Source organism: Solanum dulcamara, chromosome 1 (assembly GCF_947179165.1).
Source record: "Solanum dulcamara chromosome 1, daSolDulc1.2, whole genome shotgun sequence".
In the NCBI taxonomy this organism is placed as follows: domain Eukaryota; kingdom Viridiplantae; phylum Streptophyta; class Magnoliopsida; order Solanales; family Solanaceae; genus Solanum; species Solanum dulcamara.
Genome location: NC_077237.1, coordinates 46,497,446 through 46,517,623, shown reverse-complemented (window position 1 = coordinate 46,517,623; position 20,178 = coordinate 46,497,446). Strand labels below are relative to the sequence as shown.

General features: G+C 31.0%; 1 protein-coding gene across 8 annotated transcripts in view; it reads right to left on the bottom strand.

Moving 5' to 3' along the window:
* The window catches only part of LOC129880594 (uncharacterized), a 54,495-nt gene extending 47,534 nt beyond the window's left edge, over positions 1–6,961 (bottom strand). For 7 of the 8 annotated variants that reach the window (XM_055955111.1, XM_055955195.1, XM_055955271.1 and 4 more), the window contains exons 1-3: positions 6,848–6,961; positions 6,392–6,618; positions 4,735–4,854 (exon numbers count right to left, since the gene is read on the bottom strand). In XM_055955111.1, coding sequence (XP_055811086.1) covers positions 4,741–4,854; positions 6,392–6,616 — 339 coding nt within the window. In that variant the 5' untranslated portion in view covers positions 6,617–6,618; positions 6,848–6,961 and the 3' untranslated portion in view covers positions 4,735–4,740. Of the gene's footprint in view, positions 1–1,715; positions 2,802–4,734; positions 4,855–6,391; positions 6,619–6,847 lie in introns of those variants that run through there. The other variant, XM_055955033.1, reaches the window with a different exon arrangement.
* Between the last annotated feature and the right edge of the window lie 13,217 nt (positions 6,962–20,178).

The following is a 20,178-nucleotide window of genomic DNA, read 5'->3' as shown; positions in this document are numbered from 1 at the left end:
TACTCCAACGCATGAGTATATTCCGATCAGTTTTTCTATGACTTTCATATTTAATGTCGACTCGTCTATTGATTCCAAGACGATCCATATATTTTATACCAAATTTTGAGCACTCTCTGGAGACCACTGCACCGTGAAGAAGTTTACATGGAGCAACCACCTAGTTTTATTGCTCAGGGGGAGTCTAGTAGCCTTGTGTCGATTGCGTAAGTTACTCTATGGTCTGAAACAGTCTTCTGAAACTTGGTTTGGGAAGTTCAACACTGCAATTCAGGAATTTATCACTCTATGTTTTATCCACATTATGCATCAAATCTAGTATTTCATGAGGAGATCAAGCACCTTGAGATTGACTGGCATTATGCATCAAATCCAGTATTTAATGAGAAGACTGAGCAAATTGAGATTGACTATCAATTTTGTGAAGTCGAGTGATCAACTTGCAGATGTCTCACCAAGCCTCTTAGCGGTCCTCGTATTAATTACATTTGTAACAAGCTAGATACATATGACTTGTATGCACTAACTTGAGGGGAGTGTTAGAATAGGAATAGGCATATACAATCCTACATAGAATAGGAATATAAAGAGGTACTAGAAATAGAAATAGTAAATAGTATCTTACTTGGTAAAGGATTGTATTGTAGTGTTCTAGTTGGAAAAGGAGTCTAATGTAGTGTCTATAAATAGGGTCTATGTGTAATAATGTAGATACACAATTCAACAATATTTTTCTATTATATTTCTCACAATTTTGTTAATAAAAAACAATAGCAGCAGCAGCTTGTCTCCAAGCTATTAAAATTGACAGTAAACAATGTCCTTTTAGACAAACCACAAGGAAAATTAGGGAGCCACTGTAACCCAATACATGTTAAACTCACTTGTCTAAAATCTTGGGTTTGAAACTGCTGTCCCACCCCCACCCCACCCCACCCCCCCAAAAAAAATCAAGTGTTAAATTAGGCATTAACTCAATCAGCAAAATTCATTTTTTTGGTTCCAACAATATAATACCAATTCCTGTATATGGCAGTTAAGAATGACTGTAATGAAATATCCAAGTCATCGTTTATGTTTTATTACTTAGAGAGGAAGCAATCTCCTTCGTGTGGTTTTGAAGCTAAACACAGTCAATTGAAGCATCAATACCAGAATACAGAACTGGCGGAAATGCAGTAAGTTAACCTATATGTTTAAAGATAAAGGCATGGCTACAGGATGGTAAAATGCCAGATAGAAGGCACAAAGACCTTAATTTCTTAAAATTTCTAGAAGATCTTCTGTTCAAATGTGTTTATCAAGCTGCTCAACAAAATATTTGGCACGGATAGGTGGTCCAAGTAGTATAATATGGCTGTTGGCAGAGCAATAATATTATATTTCTAAATGAGGCATAACCATACAGCATTAGATCCTGAACTTCAACTTTTAATCTCTAGAAGAATATCAGTGACCTGTTCTATAGTGCATTAGGCTGATGCTCAGCAAAAGTAATATCCCACACTTATATACCACCACATATTCAAAACTACAATAATGGAGCAAACATGTCTTATTGTGTGTTGGAAACAGAATGAAAACAATCTTCTTTTTTTGCTTTAGGAAATAACTGTATTGTTTTCTAGTACAACAGTTTACTATCAGCACCATAAATGTCCACTTGAAAGAGTTATAGAACTTCAACTAGAAACTAAATCCACAAATTAAGTTAGAAGGACAGTTTCAAAAATGAAGGGCTAGTGCCGATGATTGAGATATTGGTTGATTAAGTGAGTAATCTGGTACAAGTATGAATATGAGATAAGCAAAACCCACAACTGATTTTCTTAGTATACCAGAATACATGTGCTTCATGAAGAAAGTATTTTTCAACTGAACATCAGTTGCCCTCAACTTACTGCAAGATCTGGGATTTTTGCAGCAAAAAGAGGGCAAGAGAGACCAACAAAGGATGAGTTGAAACAAAGAAGAAAAGACCTTCAACTATCATTCTCAGGTGTGTCAAGAATACATAGAACATTTTTTCTGATAAGGTAGGATAAATTGCATTAATAGAGTACCAGGAAGGTACCTCAAAAAGAAAGGATTACAACATTACAAGTTCCAATCGTACTCCCAAAAAGTTAAGTAAAAATACTGAAGACATTCTCTACCATCGTACTCCTGCACCAAAAGTATAATTTATGTAGGCAACTATTCTTTACAAAAGAAGTATGTTGCTTTTGATCTTCAAAGCATCTCTTATTCCTCTCCAACTAACTAGTCCAAATAATACAAAGAGGAATTGTATTCCTGATCCCTTTCCATCTTTCATTGACTTTTTGAGTCTGCCAGCATTCCATCACACCTTTGATATTTTGTGGCATTACCCAGTGCACACCCTGCAAATGCTTAGAAATAACTCTCAAATTTGCTTTGTTTGTCTGCAGTGCAAAAAAAGGTGATTTACAGATTCTGGAGAGTCTTGACATAAGAAACATCTGCTGCAAAGACAGAAGCCTCTCTTTTGTAACATATCTTGAGTTAAGCAGTCTCCCTTATTGCAATCCAACCAAAACAAGCTACCTTTGTAGGTTCTCTTGTTTTCCACAAAGTTTTCCATGTCCATATCAAATCCCAGCTTCCATTTTGCTTCCGCAAGAGAGTATAACAGCTTTTAACTGCAAATTTTCCATCAATACCTGCTGACCAGAACTGAGTGCGCTCCCTGTTGACATCTAGACTTACATGCTCCAAAGAATGTAATAACTGACCAGCTTCATCTAACACCCAATCATTAAATTCCTCCTGAAATTAAACTGTCAACCATGTCCAGTATAAGGTTCAGCTACAGTACATTGTTTGCTTATTGAAAAACTATACAGAAAGGGAAATTTCTCCATCAATTTACCATCCTCCAGCAATACATCAGTCCAAAACTTAATTTTTCTGCCATTCCCAACCACCAGTTTTACATATTGTTGATATTCCGGCCATAATTTGAATATATGTTTCTATACACCCACTTTTTTGGGCATGGTAACTGTGCAAGGGCTCCAAAATCCATTCCTCCAATATCTAGCAGTAGTGATATCTTTCCAAAGCTCATCTCCACTCTTATTGAACCTCCATAGTCATTTAAACAGTAAACTTTCATTGTGCAACTTTAGGTTCTTTACACCCAATCCACCACCTTTTTATCTTTCATAAATGCATCTTCATTCTTTCTGCATTACCTTCCCAAGAGAAAACTACTTCTCATAGTATTATCTTTATTTCAACATTTGCAGGTACGGGGAAGAGGGACATCAAGTATGTGGGGATTCAATCTGAAGATAAGTACTGCTTTTTTCCGGGGGATCAATTTCTTGGCACATCTGCCTAACACTCCCTACCATATCATTTGATCATTCTTTTTAGCACCCAAAGGAAGTCCCAAATAGAGGTGGTAAAATCATCCTATGAAATCATAACCCACTCATTTATTAGCTGCATCCATTTCAGCCCAACCCATTTCTTGAGTCAAGTCAACTCCAAAAATGGGTTGGGCTGAAATGGACTGAGCCTATTTCACCCCATCAAAGTTTGGGTATCTATCCCAAATTGATCCATGAGAAATTTGCTTATAATGTTTTCAAAAAGACATTTTATTTTATTAGATATGTTATATATAATCATAATAAAGAGAAATAAAAATTTTATAAAGTACTAAACAATTATAAAAGAGCAAATAAAGCAATTAAGATTTAGTAAAAGTTGGGCTGGTTAGGTTATGACCCGCATTTTAGCACATTTAAGCCAAAGTTACTTTTGGACGGGTCAATAACCCACTCATTTATTAACTCGGTCCATTTTTACCCATCTAACCTGCCCATTTTCCACCTATAGTCCCAAATATATAGTAGGGAATTATTTAACCTTACATCCCATAAAATTAGCCAACTCTTCAACATTGCTATCAACATTAACACTGAATAGGCTGCTCTTAGAAAGGTTATTTTTCAGGTCTGTGACAGCTTCAGAGGCTAATAAAATCCCTCTAAGATGAAGAAATTGCTCCTTCTTTGCCTCACACAATAACAATGTGTCATCAACATATAAAATATGAGAGACAACCACCTTTTTGTCACCATTTCCTTCAATCTCAAAACCACTGATCCACCCCAATATTTCTGCTCTTTTGAGCATCATATTAAATTTCAATCACCATAACAAATAAACATGGAGTTAAAGGATCTCCTTGCCTAGATCCCCTTTGTGATTTGAAGAATCCTTCTACTTCTAGAATCCCATTTATCACCACTGAGAAGCTAACTGTAGAAATGCAAGTAGTGATCCACCTGATCTACTTGTCCCCAAAATTCTTCCCTTAATAAATTTATTTTGATTTCCTGATACAAGTTTGCTGATCACCTTTAATCTTTCAGTCAATAGCTTATCAATGATTTTATAAACATTAAGTATGCTAATAGGCCTATAGACCTTGATTTCAACAACACCTTTCTTTAATACAATATAACATGCATAATGCCGACTCAAATTCAGTCTTGAACAGGTATTGGATTTGTTATCCTAGATCCCCCCACCCTTTCATTTCTAAGAAAGAAAAAGCAAGGGATGAACCTCAACATAGACCAGAAGCACATGCACAGATATGCTTTAGAAAGGAATATGCAAACTTCATAGCATAAATCCATCATTTACCCCACTTTCACAGACAAGTAAATGGAAAAGGAAAGAGTGAAAACTTACCAACTTTCAAGACTGATAAACATCAGGAAGGCGGAGACCCACACTTGCAGCAGATTTACCCAGTACTTTCGTCATCTCATTGGATCTATCCACTGCAATGTTGTAAGAAAATAATAGGTCCTGTAGAAACAAAGAAAGACACGTGATTCGTAAACTGCAATAGTAATATCCCCAGGGGCGAGGGCGTTCACCCGAACTCCCTCAGCAAAAAATTACACCGTATATTCAAGGTGTTTCTTTTATTTTTAGTGTGTATATACAGATTTTGAATCCTCTGAACACAAGACTATAGGTTGAGTCAGTGGTTTTGGAGGTTTAAAATTTACTTTGAGGTTCCAAATACAAATTCCAAGCACTACATTTTTATTTTCGAACCCCCTTAGTGAAATTCTGGATCCGCCACTCAATATCCCTATGACTCCCTTTATTTCGTTTCAACTTTATGGTGAACTAATATTTAATAAAGAATAAAACCACATGATATACATAGGCTCTATTAGAAAAACAAAACTTCAGTGATGTGAATGAATATGCAGCATTAATCAGATAATACAATTCATTTCAAATTCAAAGCCAAAACATTTGGTAAGTGATAAGCGTTAGGATTATGCCCATGAGTGGAATATGAATACCATAGGAGTGTCATTCAGAATTGGAGAATATAGAAAAGGAAGATGAGAAAAAAAAGATCTGTATTTCTGATGCATTGAAAACTCTATCCGTGTTGATAAGGTATTGACTTTGTAAGATGGTTGTCTGACAAAATGACCCAGCTGGATTGCTATGTCTTAAAATCAAGCTTAAGCAAGAAAGGCCTATTTTTTTGGGGGAAAAAGGAAGAAAAACATAATAAAATCTTTTTCTTGTCCCTTCTATTTTTTATCACTTAAAACAGTAAACACCTCTACATTTTGATCCAATTAAGGATTTTTGTTTACCCCCAACAGAGTTTATCATGTAATCCCCCTATATTAAAAGAAGTTTCACAAATAGTAATATCATTACTTTTCAGTTAATCTCTTTTACTGTAAACAAAATAATATTTTATACTCTACTGATATATTGACAGAGTTGACCCTATTAATGCTTTTCTGATGGTATCAATATCATGCCACAATAGAAAACTCATGAGCACCTCCTTAACAACACTTACATTGATGAAGAGTTCATATTACATCACCTTCATATAAGAAGCTTTTGATTGTTGTGGAATAACATAGTTAGCAATGAAATGGACAATGCTATGTCCGAACTTTTTTTTTATGATAACCGTGGTGTCCGAGCCAACTTTCGCGCACCTCGACTAATTCCACGAGATACTTGCCACCTCCCACCAGCAACAGGTAGTATCAGGTAATTGTATCCACCAAGAAGGCTAGGACAGATAGAAAGAATCACCTAGTATTTTTTGTCTCGACCTCACGGCTCTCAACCACTTCATTAACCTCTAGGCCACACCTTTGTGTGCTGCTATGTCTGAACTTTTTTGATACATTCTTTACCCATATAAAGCATAAGACATGTAAACAATTTAATCCTACACCCTTGCTTCACACAGCTTAGGGTGACTATAATCTGACATAACAAAAAGTGGCTAGTACAACGCAAAAAACACAAAGCAATGAAAATTGTAAATATCTACAGAGGTGAAGCTAACCTTATGATGGTGGACACTGCTGAGAAGGTAAGTATAATTTTGAGCAAGCTTAATTCTTTGCTGGACAAAACAAGAGTCTTTTGGGTATTCAAGATTTCTGTTCTTCCTGAATTCTTCCCTTATAAAGTCAGTGAAATGAACCTTCTGTTCTTCCTTCCCTATATGCTTTTCCACTGCTTTTAGTAGATTTCTATACACCATTCTTAAACCTTCAAAAGAACCCATTTCTGCAAAATCCCCAAATAATCATCTTAGCTTAGAAATTTGACCAGCACTCAAAAAATAAAAATCCAAACATTGCGATATAGAATATTGGTCCAAAAAAGGAAGAAAAAAAACATTGAATTTTTTGGATAGTTTTCAATGATTTTTAGCACAAAAGAATTTAGAAGATTGTTAGCCCCATTTTTGATAAATATGATAATTCAGATCGAATTCGAAAAGAGAAAAACTTACCTTTGACTCATTAGATGTTTTGCCAGACGAAGCAGTGTGAAAAAGTATTGACGAAACCCAAAATTAAACAAGATTGCTAAAACTCGAAAGTGAAAAATATTCACTCCCTCTTCACATTTTAGTTATCTTGTTCCTCTCCTCTACTTTTTTTTTATTAAATAAATTAACTGTGTATGTTTAGTCATGAATATTTTTTATTTTTATTCGTAAATTTCAAAAATCATAAATCATATTTGGCCATAAAAAATGGAATTTAACACACCAAAAAGTTGTTTTAATTTTTTCATCCAAATTACGCACAAAAATTCAAAAATAACTCCAATTTATATTTATTGCCAAACAACATTAATAATAATATACCTAGTGTAATTATACAAATAGAATCTGAGAAGAGTAGAATGTATACAGACCTTATCTCTACTTTGAGAGATAGAGAGCTTGTTTCTAATAGACCACTGACTTAAATAAGAGCATATCAAAACAGATACTAGAAAAAAGCATTTTGAACAAAGAATAGTAGCTATAACATATAGTTCGATAATCGAAGTAAAAGAGATAGTAGATACTGCTAGAAATATAAGGGCAAGCACTATAGGAGAAATATTACCACTACATAAGGAAGGATAAGCACAAAAATATTGTGCTACCTATTAACTTTGTACCTTAATTCGTGTCTCCACAACCTTCTATCAAAAGTCATGTTTTTGGTAAGTTGTGCTATGTCATGTCGTATTTAATCATCCTTCCCCAACACCTCTTCGACATACTTCTATTCCTTCTGAAATCATCTATAGCCAATCTCTCACAGTTCTACACTAGAACATCCGTGCTTTTCTTTTCACATATTTAAACCACCTCAAGTTGTTAACCCAATTTTTTATAAATATGATAATTTAGATTGAATTCAAAAAGAGAAAAACTTACATTTGACTTGTTGGATGCTTTGCCTGATGGAGAAGTGTGAATAAGTGTTGTTGATATTACAAGATTACAAATTATAATTAAAAATATAAAATGAAGAAAATAAATTCATTTTTTGGCTGAGGCGCGGATATCTCGCTCTCTTTAAGGAGATTTAAGCCCACTGCAAGAAATCTTTTCACCGGTCCAGCATTAGTCCTCTTGACTTGTCCCCTCTAGGATACAATAGCCTTATCACAAAATGTAACTCAACAAACTCTGGACAAGAGTTGAGTTTAAAGCTCCACAAATAAGAACACCTCCCTTCAACTTATAAGAACTCTTTTTTTAACAAACTTAATGCACTTAATCTTATCTTATCTTTTTATTTAAAACAAATAAGACCTCTCTATTTATAAGAGAGAAAATCATTCAAAGATGAAAAAAATAATGGAATGTCATCATTATCATTTAGTGCACCATTATGATTTAGTGCACCACTTATTAGTGATAATTAGGTTAAAATACATAATGAAATGAATAATATTGCACTAACTAAAGATGATAATGAAAGACATTTTATGCACTAAGGAGAGAATTATAACATATGCCACTTATGCAAATTAATATCACTCAATATTGATATTAAAATGTTAAAACTAACAATCCCCCACTCATTTTAATATTATATAAGAGAGTTTATCAGCTGAAGGAAGACTACTATACATAATAAAGGTGTGTTCTGCATTGAACCTCCACTTATAGAAACAATAACATTTACACCAAAGTCGTAGTGGTCTCAGACTTGAACTACGACTGCTTAACGGATATAAAATATTACTGCTCACACATAGTAACCAAGGTGTTGTCACGAGCTTTATAAGCCAGCACATTACGGCCTTGTGTTATCCCGGTCTTATGAGTGCTTTTGAGAATAAGCCCAATTCTCATAGGAAGCGGCCTACTTCTACACTCACATAAGTGAAATTTGTCGAGAGTGCTCCTATAAATTTAACATTCCACCCATATGGGCTACAGATTTTCATTAAGAGTTTTTTAAACTCAACCTCCACAATTTATTACAGGAAACAATGCACTCACATCATAGGGAGGAAATAAAAAATAGTGCATTTTTTTCACAATAAGTCATCATATAATTCATTTTTTCATTGAACCTGGTTATAGGATATCTAGTCTCCAGGTTGGGTTTTCTCATATATGACTCATGAATTTATAGGCTTCAATCTCATCCCCCTCGATGTGTTCCAGACCTTTTCTCTTGTTAAGGCCTTAGTAAGAGGATCTACAAGATTTTCACAAGATTTGACATAATTAACATTAATGGTACCACTTGTCAAATACGATCTTACATTACTGTGTTTCCTCCTTATAGATCTGGATTTACCGTTGTAATAACGATTTTGAACTCTACCAATTGCTGCAGTGCTATCACAATGAATTAAAATTGGAGAAATTAATTTTTTCAAAATAAGGTATTTGAAATAATAAATCTCTTAACCAATTCGCTTCCACACTAGCTGAAGCTAAAGCAATTAATTCAGCTTCCATGGTAGAGTTAGCAATTATAGTTTATTTTTTTTATTTCCAACAAACAGCACCACCACCCAATGTAAAAATGTAACTAGTGATAGAACAGGAATCACCTACTAGAGTGTTCCAATCTGCATCAGAAAAGCCTTCAAGTATAGTAGGATATTTTTTATAGAACAGACCACAAGTTTTTGTTCCAATTAAATATCGTATAACTCTTGGTATAGCATGCCAATGTTCATTGCCTGGCTTGCTTGTAAACCTGCTAAGTATTTCTACTGCATATGCAATATCAGACCTAGTACAATCAGTCACATATCTCAAACTTCCAATTAAGCTAGCAACTCCTTTTGATTTATTACATCATTTTCACTTTGAACAGAAAATAAGTGTACACTTGAATCAAAATGAGTTAAAACATGTTTGCAATCAAGAAAGTTATATTTTTTCAAATTTTTCTCAACATAATGTGACTGATCAAGGAAAATTCCATCACATGTTCTAGTAATTTTTATTTCAAGAGTAACATTTGCCTCACCAAGATCTTTCATATCAAAATGGCTTCTAAAAATGTTCTTAGTATCATCAATAACATTCATATTCGACCCAAATATCAATAAATCATTAATATATAGGCAAATAATAACATGTGTATTATTCCAAGACTTATGATATATGCACTTATCACACTCATTTGTTTTAAAATTATTTTCAATCATGCAGGAATTAAACTTTTCATGCTACTGCTTTGGTGCCTGTTTCAAGCCATATAGGGATTTAGTAAGTTTATATACTTTATTTTTTTGGCCTGCTTCAACAAAACCCTCAGATTGTTCCATATAAATTTCTTTATTAAGGTCTCCATTTAAAAAATAAGTTTTTACATTCATTCGATGAATATGCAAATCAAAAATTGCAGTCATAGCAATTAAAAGTCTAATTGATGTAATTTTAGTATCCGGAAAAAAAGTATCAAAAAACTCTAGGCCTTCTAGTTGCTTAAATCCTTTAGCAACTAGTCTAGCCTTATATTTATCGATAGATCCATCCGGTTTTAACTTTTTTCGTAAGACCCATTTGCAACCAATTATTTTACAACCTAGTGGTAAATCAACTAACTTCCAAGTTTTATTAGAAATTAATGATTCAATTTCATCATTTACAGCCCCTTTCCAAAAAATAGAATCATGTGAAGATAAAACTTCTTGTAAAGTGAAAGGATCATCTCCAACATTAAAAACATAAAAATCAAGATCAAAATCTTTTTCTACTCTAGCTCTTTTACTTCTTCTTAACTCAAAATCATCAATTTCTTTATTTTTTAAAATGGAAAAAGAAGAACTAGGTAGTGATAAAATATTTTGTTCAATCTTTTGACCTCCACTATTTTTAGAATCAAAAGGAAATTTATTTTCATGGAAAATAGCATCACCTGATTCTATTACAATATTATCTTCAAGATTAAAAAATCTGTAGGTTGTACTATTTGAAGCATAACCAAGAAAAGCACAAGTAGTAACTTTCTTACCCAATTTTGTAACATTGGGATCCATTAGCCTCACAAAGACTAGACAAATCCAAACTCTTAGATATCCCAAACTTGGCTTGTGGCATTTCCACAATTCAAAAGGTGTTAGTTTAGTCTTTTTATGAGATACTCGATTTAACACATAACACGCAGTCAAAATAGCTTCACCCCAAAAATTTAAAGGTGCATTTGACTCAATAAGCATGGCATTAGTCAATTCAACCAAAGTTCTATTTTTTCCCGCTACACCATTAGATGAAGGAGAATAAGGAGGAGTATTTTCATGAATTATTCTCAATGATCTAACAAAAAAATTAAACTCATTTGACTCATATTCACGGCCTCTATCACTTCTAATTCTTTTTATTTTCTTTCCAAACTGATTTTCAACCTCATGGAGAAAACATTTAAAATTTTCAAAAACATCATTATTTTTCATCAAGTAAACATATGTAAACTTAGAAAAATCATCAATAAAAGTGATAAAATATCTATTTTCTCCACGAGTTAAAATTCCTCCAAGTTCACAAATATCAATGTGAACTAATTCTAATAAATTCATTTTTCTTTCAACTTGAAAATGAGACCTTTTAGTAATTTTGGCTTTACTACAAGCTTCACACTTTTCAAAATTATTTTTAATCACTGGATTAATCCTAAACTACTCATGATTCCAACATAACGATCATTAATATGACATAAACGAGCATGCCAAAAATTAGTAGAAGAAACATGTAAACAGAAGTAGAAACTTTATTCATTTTAACATTCAGTTTAAACATCCCATCACAAGTATACCCCTTTCCCACAAAAATACCCTTTTTCACAATTAAATATTGATCAGATTTAATAATCTGTTTAAAACCTGCTTTGTTAAGAAGAAAACTAGACATCAAGTTTTTTCTCATGAAAGGAGTATAAAGTACATCTTTCAAAGTTAATATCCTTCGAGAGGTAAAACACAATTCGACATCTCCCGTTCCAAGCACTTGAGTAGTATGAGAATCACCGAGCATGATGATTTTGGGCTCTTCAAAAGGAGTATATTTTTAAACCAATCTTTGTCATAACAGACATGACGGTTTGCACCAGAATTAGCCCACCATCTATCAACATTTTCAACTATGTTTATGTCTGTAATCATTTACCACAAAAGGCTCTTCGGTAACGTTTGCCTGAGGTGTAGGACCACGTTTTTGGTATCTGCAAAATCGAGCAATATGCCCACAAAGCACGGTCCTTTGTCATAAACTTGTTTATTTTGTTCTTGTCTATTTTCACAATTATTTTTCTTGGGAAGTCTACCATTATTTTTCTTAAACTTTTTCTTCTTAGGCTTCAAAGAGGTATTTTTGTTAGATTTAGAAGTAGCATTTTTTGAAGTAACTAAATTTACCTTCATTGTGATATTGCTCTATTCATTTTGTAAAAGTGCATCTTGGCCCCTTGCCTCCTCTTACATGCGAATTTTCATTATCAAAGTTTCAAGAGAGGTTTCCTTTTGTTTGTAGCGCATAGGTTTTTGAAACTCCTTCAATGAAGGTGGAAGTTTGTCTATTATGCCACAAACAATAAGGTTGTCTCCAATTTTGACTTCCTCGGACCTGAGATCTCCAACGATCATTATAAAATCTTGAGCTTGGTCTATCACTAATTTGTCATCCACCATTTGGAAACGAAAAAATCAGCTAGCAACATATTTTTTTGCTCCAGCTTCTTCGGTATCATATTTACTCTGCAATACTTTCCATATTTTCTTTGCACTAGAGTAAGTTCTATCATAATAATCATAAAAATTATTAAATAGACAATTAAGAATATAATATCGACACTTGTAGGAATCATTATTGTACTTTTCCACTTTCTCTTGATAAGAAATAAGTTCATCATTATCCATAGAGAGGATGTCAACTTTATTAGGATTTTTCTAAGTTAACATATATGAAACATTGAGAAGACTTAAGTAGAAAAGTACTTTATCCTTCCATATCTTGAAATGATTACCATTGAACCGAAATGGCTTGTTTAGATCTCCCATCTTGATGTCCGCGGATTTTTCAATTGTAGCCATATTGAATCTCCTTAAAATTGTTGTTGATATTACAAGATTACAAATTATAATTAAAAAAATAAAATGAAGAAAATAAATTCACTTCTTGGCTGAGGCGCGGATATCTCGCTCTCTTTAAGGAGATTTAAGCCCACTGCAATAAATCTTTTTACCGGTCCAGCAGCAGTCCTTTTGACTTGTCCCCTCCAGGATACAATAGCCTTATCACAAAATGTAACTCAACAAACTCTGGACAAGAGTTAAGTTTAAAGCTCCACAAATAAGAACACATCCCTTCAACTTATAAGAACTCTTTTTTTTAACAAACTTAATGCACTTAATCTTATCTTATCTTTTTATTCAAAACAAAGAAGACCTCTCTATTTATAAGAGAGGAAATCATTCAAAGATGAAAAAAATAATGGAATGTCATCATTATCATTTAATGCACCATTATGATTTAGTGCACCACTTATTAGTTATAATTAGGTTAAAATACATAATGAAATGAATAATATTGCACTAACTAAAGATGATAATGAAAGACATTTTTATGCACTAAAGAGAGAATTATAACATATGCCACTTATGCAAATTAATATCACTCAATATTGATATTAAAATGCTAAAACTAACAATAAGTATTGACGAAACCCAAAATTAAACATGATTGTTAAAACTCGAAAGTGAAAAAGATATACTCCCTCTTCACAATTTAGTTATCATGCTCCTCTCCTTCTTCTTCTTCTCCTCCTCCCCCTCCTCCTCCTCCTCATTCTACTTCTTCTCCTTCTCCTCCTCCTCCTCCTCCTCCTCCTCCTCCTCCCTGTAGGTCGAACTTCCTTTTCAGCCCTCTCACTTCGTTCGAGCGTATTTATCAACTTCAGGGAAAAAGACTAGGGCAGCGAATTAGCTACCTCCACTGTTAATAAGTGGCGGTAAGACTCGAATCCTGGACCTCTGCCTGCTCTTTTTTAAAGCGAAAGCGATGTGCCAACTTCTTCTTCTCCTCCTCCTCCTCCTCCTTCTTCTTCTTCTTCTTCTTCTTTTAAAAAATAGTAAATTAATAGAATTTAGTAATCACAACTTCAATTTCCAAATATCAGTTTTTACTTTGAAAATAAAATTCCTATTTTCAAATTTCACAATTTTTATAGTCAAACAGGTTCATATACATCATTACAAAAGAGTGGCATTGCAACTAGTCTGCTAAAATTGTTAACAGGGGAAGTGTCATAGTTATTACACATATTGTCTTTTCAACCAAACAAGATTTCTAGTTTGTCTGTTTTCATCAGGTAAATTTCATTAGATGGTCATCTAACTTTGAGCTTTTCACTTAACTATTTTTTTAAAAGATAAATATCACAAAATATTGTCCTTACAAAAACAAAGATCACATTTGTCGGAAAATCTAACTTCTTGTGGGTAATCCCTTTTTAAATATGTTTTATTTTTTATCTTTATAATACAAATTCAATTAAAAAATACTAATCATAGCTGATCCAATCCAAAACCCAAATTTGTTGGAAAATAATCTTTTACTCTTTTTTATTTTCTACTTTTGGTTGAACAAATTCAATTAAAAAGAACTAATCCAATTCAATCCGACCAAAATCCATATGCAAAAATTAAAATACTCTCTTTCTTATTTAGAGTTTTGCTATATACGGAGCATATCATCTGCCATATCAATTATATTTGTCAGTAAAAATTAAAATTGTATTCTCTCTTTATTTGAAAAGAATAAAGATATATTATTATTGTTTTCAATTAGAGATTTCAAAGTTCCCTTTGATCGAGCCATCGCAGTTCATATCCCTTCTTTAAATTATTATTTACTTTAATGTAAGTATTTAATCGGGAATAAAAATATAAAATCAGTTCATGCATATATAATTTGATTTACAATAAGAAATCCGAAAGGTTGAAGTTATAATAGTTAATAAATTAATTTTAAGACATATTTTGAAGTTGTATGTTTGAAGGGCAAACTGTCACTCAACTTTAATGGGCTAATAGTTACTACTAGTTGCATGAAGTAATAATTTACAATTTTTCTATTTTAAATTAATAATTACTCTTTTTTTAGGTATTTTTTAATCACAATTTATAACATATTTATCTTTATTAATAACTAAAATCACTCTATTGCACCACATTTATTGAAAGATGCCTATAATATGTATCATAAATTAATTTCAAAATGTATTTTAATTATTATTTATTTTTTCTCTTATTAATGATGCTAAAATATATTATTGTATTATAAAGATTTTAGTTATATATTTACCACGTACATTGAAACATGCCTATAATATATTGAATTCAAAATCTATTATAATATTTTTTTATTTTTTCTCTTATTAACGAAATATATTATTGTATTAAAAATATTTTAATTATATACTCACCACGTGCATTGAAACATGCCTATAATATATTGAATTCAAAATCTATTATAATTATTTTTTATTTTTTTCTTATTAACGGAATATATTGTTGTATTAAAAATATTTTAGTTATATATTCACCACGTGCATTGAAACATCTCTATAATAAGTATAATATATTAAATTCAAAATGTATTTCAATTAGAATTCAATATTATACATTGTTATGAATTCAATTGTTGTTATTTCAACAAAGATAATATATTTCTAACAACGTAAACTAATTTGAATAGTGATAGAATGTTTGAAATTTACACATAATACTTATAATACATTTATATTTAAAATATTTTAATTACATATCCACTATGTGCATTGAAACATGCCTATAATAAGTATAGTATATTGAATTCAAAATGTATTACTTAAAAAAAAGGAAAAATGGACAAAAAAAGAAGAGAAGAAGTAGAGAGAGAAAAGAGAAAGAGAAAAAGAAATGGAAACAAACAGAAGAGAGAGAGAATAGTAGTGGAGTAAAAAAGAAAGAGAAAGATATTTTATTTTTTTGCTTTCGAGTAAGAAAACTACTGCTATTTTTAGTAATGGTAAAATATGTACTAAAATTTATAATTAATGTTATATACTATATTATTTAAGTAAATGGGCCTAATAATTTTGTGATGTTTTTTTCAAATTTATTCACGCTTTTAATATTTAATTTTTGCATATGAGTTTTAGTATGATCAGGTTGGATAAGTTTTTTTAAAAAAAAATTGAGTTTGTATTTATTTGACTAAAAGTAAAATTTAAAAGTAAGCAATTATCACACATACCCATCGGAAGATTAATTTTTCGGCGTATGTGATTTTTGTGTTTCATTTTTGTGGAATTTTCAAGGCTTAATCTACATTCTTAAAAATATAATAAAATATTCAAATAACTAATAATAATTCGAAAGTAGATTGAATGGAGAATCAAAACTTATAGGCTAGAAAAAGATCTTTTAGATTCACTTTTTTTGACCCCAACGTTAATCTACGGCTTCTTGCATATGCTTTGCACTGCTTTTTTTTTTTTATATTAATTATTATGTTTTTTCATTATCATTTTTTTTCTTTTCATTATTATTTTGATTTGCTTCACTGAAGCTGTTGGTATTCGAAAACAATCTATCTACCTCTAATAAATAAAAATAAGATTTGCGTACACTCTATCTTCACTGTATGAGATTTTACTATATGTTATTGTTGTAATGTTCAATACGAAAACTCATCAAATACGGATGAGAAAATAGAAGAACAGACACCTACATGTTTGGGCAAAAAAGGAGAGTTGTGGTGTTGGAGAAGAATGACAAAAAAAGTTAGAAAGGATGTTTATGATTTGGATAAAAAGCAATTCAAATTGAAATATTGAATCAAATCGATTTGATTCAAAACTATTTTTATCGATTTTTATAAATGTACACTCAAACCAAACCAAATCTAAATAAAATTAGTTTATTTAATCGATTTGATTCAAACCAAACTCTTCAGAATTTTTGAACAAAACTAAACCAAATCAAATATTATCGATTTTTATAAATGTACAATCAAACCAAACCATATCCAAATAAAATTAGTTTATTTAATCGATTTGATTCAAAAATTAAATAAACTAATTTTATTTGGATTTGGTTTGGTTTGAGTGTACATTTATAAAAATTGATAATATTTGATTTGGTTTAGTTTTGTTCAAAAACTCTGAAGAACAAATCGAATTGAACAGACAAATTATATCCATATTTTTTTATAATTATATATACAATGGTATAATATTTTTTATGAAAAGTTTTAAATATCTTGTATATGTTTTCATCAAAATATTTATTTATGAAAGAAAAAAAGCCTAAAATAAGTTTTTAGTTTTGATTGATTTTTGGTTGAACTATTTTAGGTTTTGATTAGCCATTGAACCAAGTTTTTAGTTACAGATTTCGTTAATCATGTCTCTTTCATAGGCTTGGAGTTTCACATTACTACCACGTCAAAGGTCTATATATATGAATAGAATTTCATTAACTGTAATTTTACAATAATATACGTGAAGATTTACCAGCATCGACACCACATATTACATATAATTTGCATATGCTCACCATCATCATATTCGAATGATACCATAACCTTACAATGATGCACTAAGCATTAGACCATGCATGTAGGCATGTAATGTCTTTGCAATCACCTTCTAGAACACCTAAGGGTTCCCATACTGCTTTAGAAGCATCAACAATGTTATTCACATATGGAGGTCGATAATCATCCTCATCATCCCATGGTAGAGTCATCATTCGTCGTCTTATTTTTTGATTTTATTTTCGTGTATGATTAACAACTGAACAACTGAATTAAAATCGATAACAATAAAATCGATATATATTTGACTTGATTTTATTTTAATAATTTTAAAATCCATAAATTGATTTGATTTCTATTTCTATTTTGATTTTGATTAATAATTGGTCAAAATCAACCCTTGAACACCCCCTAATTGTTGAGATGAAGATAAAGAAAAAGAAAAAGAGAAAGAGAGGAGTTACGTGAAAAGGAAAAAAAACTAGAAAAAGATGTTGGACGAATACGAGTTAAAATTTTACACATCTATGTCTATATATAATTAATTAATTGGAGTAGGAGAGCATCGATTTGGTTTTATGTATTATTGATTTAATTAGTTTATCGATTTTTGATTTTTAAATATACTAAGCCAATAACCAAAACAATAAGATTTTTTTTTGTTGATTTTCGGTTTATTGATTTTAGGCTTTTAACAATTCGATTTTTGATTTAACCAATAAGAAAATGCTTATTAGACAAATATATGACTTCTCCAACAATTTCGCGCGATATGACAATAATGTAACTTTATAGAATGCTCATAAAATGGAAACAATAGTAACTAACATGAAAAGAACTATACAAATGTAACAAAATAAAAGAGTTCGTTTCTTGTGAACTCAAAGTCACTGTGAAGTATGAATTAAAGGCTAAAGGACAAATATAGTAACCAATAAAATACTGATATTAATATTTAATATTTATATAGGAGTAAAGTAGTAAATTACTACAATATTAATGAGTTATTGGTCTACCCGACAATCCAATATTAAAAAATTAAAATCGAACCAATAAACCGATAAAATTTTATTATAAAACCATTAAAAATACGTTAACCCAATAGCAATAAATAAATAATATTTTTTCAATTTGATTTATTGATAAGTTTGATTTTTGCACATCCCTAAATAGGAGAGGAAAAAGCCTCCTCTTAAGTTAAGTGGAAGTCTATTCTTAGGCCACTTGACACTTTTAAGACAACTAGTTTTATGGTACATGCGCTGCAAATGAATGTCTAGTGGTGTAGAACAATTTATTTATTAATGAATAACATGAAAAGCCTCCTCCTTAAGTTAAGTGGAAGTCTATTCTTAGGCCACTTGACACTTTTAAGACAACTAGTTTTATGGTACTTGTGTTGCAAATGAATGTCTAGTGGTGTAGCACAATTTATTTATTAATGAATAACATGAATAACCAAAATTGAATTAGATACATTCAATTATTTTTCTTGGTTTAATTTTATTTGGTACAAATGTAATGATGTATCTCACCTAATTACGTACACTCTTTAATACAACGTATCTCACCTAATAGTTTTTATAAATGATATTTTTGTTTGCTTTGTAAGTCTGATTGGATAACCTTTAAACATACTAAGATGAATAATCAAAATGTGATTAGAAGCATAATTTTATTTTACTTATTTTGACTTTATTTAAATCAATAACATATAAAGAGATTCATCTTGCATATGGAACGTGGGTGGACGTAAGAAGGCTGGGAGAGAATCAGTACATAAGAATATATTGGCATATTTAAATTACAAAAACAAATTGGTTGCTTCAACATGCAATATAAAATCATATATATGAAATTAAAACACCAAAGAATATGAACTTGTCAAGGATATACTATAAACTATGTTCGAAGTCAGACAATACATCTCTGTAAAATATTAAAACATTGCGAAATATCTTAGATACATATAGTACTACACAGAGAACGTAAATGAAGTTAGATGCATTAGAAAAAATAAAAAACGTGGAATACAAAGGCATATATATTAATGTCTATAATATTATTTATACCACCTAAAATAGAAATACATATATGCTTATGAATTAAGAAAGTAAAACTCGAAGTTTTTATTTTTTCTTCTCACGCAATACTTCGAAGTCGTCATCTTCCACCAATGTTCAGTTCCAAAAGATAATTTGATATAGTTGACTTTGGATTGTGAAATGTCCTTGAACAATTCCTCCATAGGATATGATTGAATAAGTTTTCCTTTTCATGTCTAGAAGATCGCTACCAATTATTAATATTCTTTGTTCTTGACCGAAAAGTTATTGTTTAAATTTTCCAAATCATTTTAGGTTATTCTTCTTACTTTAAAATTGCAACCAACTCAAATACACTTCATGATAAAACTTTTGAAATTGTTTTTTTTTTATTGCATGATGGTGGTGTAACTTTGATCAATAACTTCAGTTATTAAACATGGGAAAATAAGTAAGAAACCAACTTATTTTTCATAATAACATTTTCCTTCGTACCAAACACAATTTTTAACTTTGGATCTTGAAAATAAATGTATTTGTGACAAAAAAAATATTCATGAACTACTTAAGTTATTTAAAACAAGAATGGAAGCCTCCAAAACGTTAATAATGAAGTATTTGACTACAAAAAGAAGCCTTTGTGCAATAATCACTTCCTTGCATCTATAAATTTTGGTATGTCCAGACATTTTAATAAATGCTTTTGCAAGAGACCTAGCCAACTTGTGAGATTATACTGAATATGTT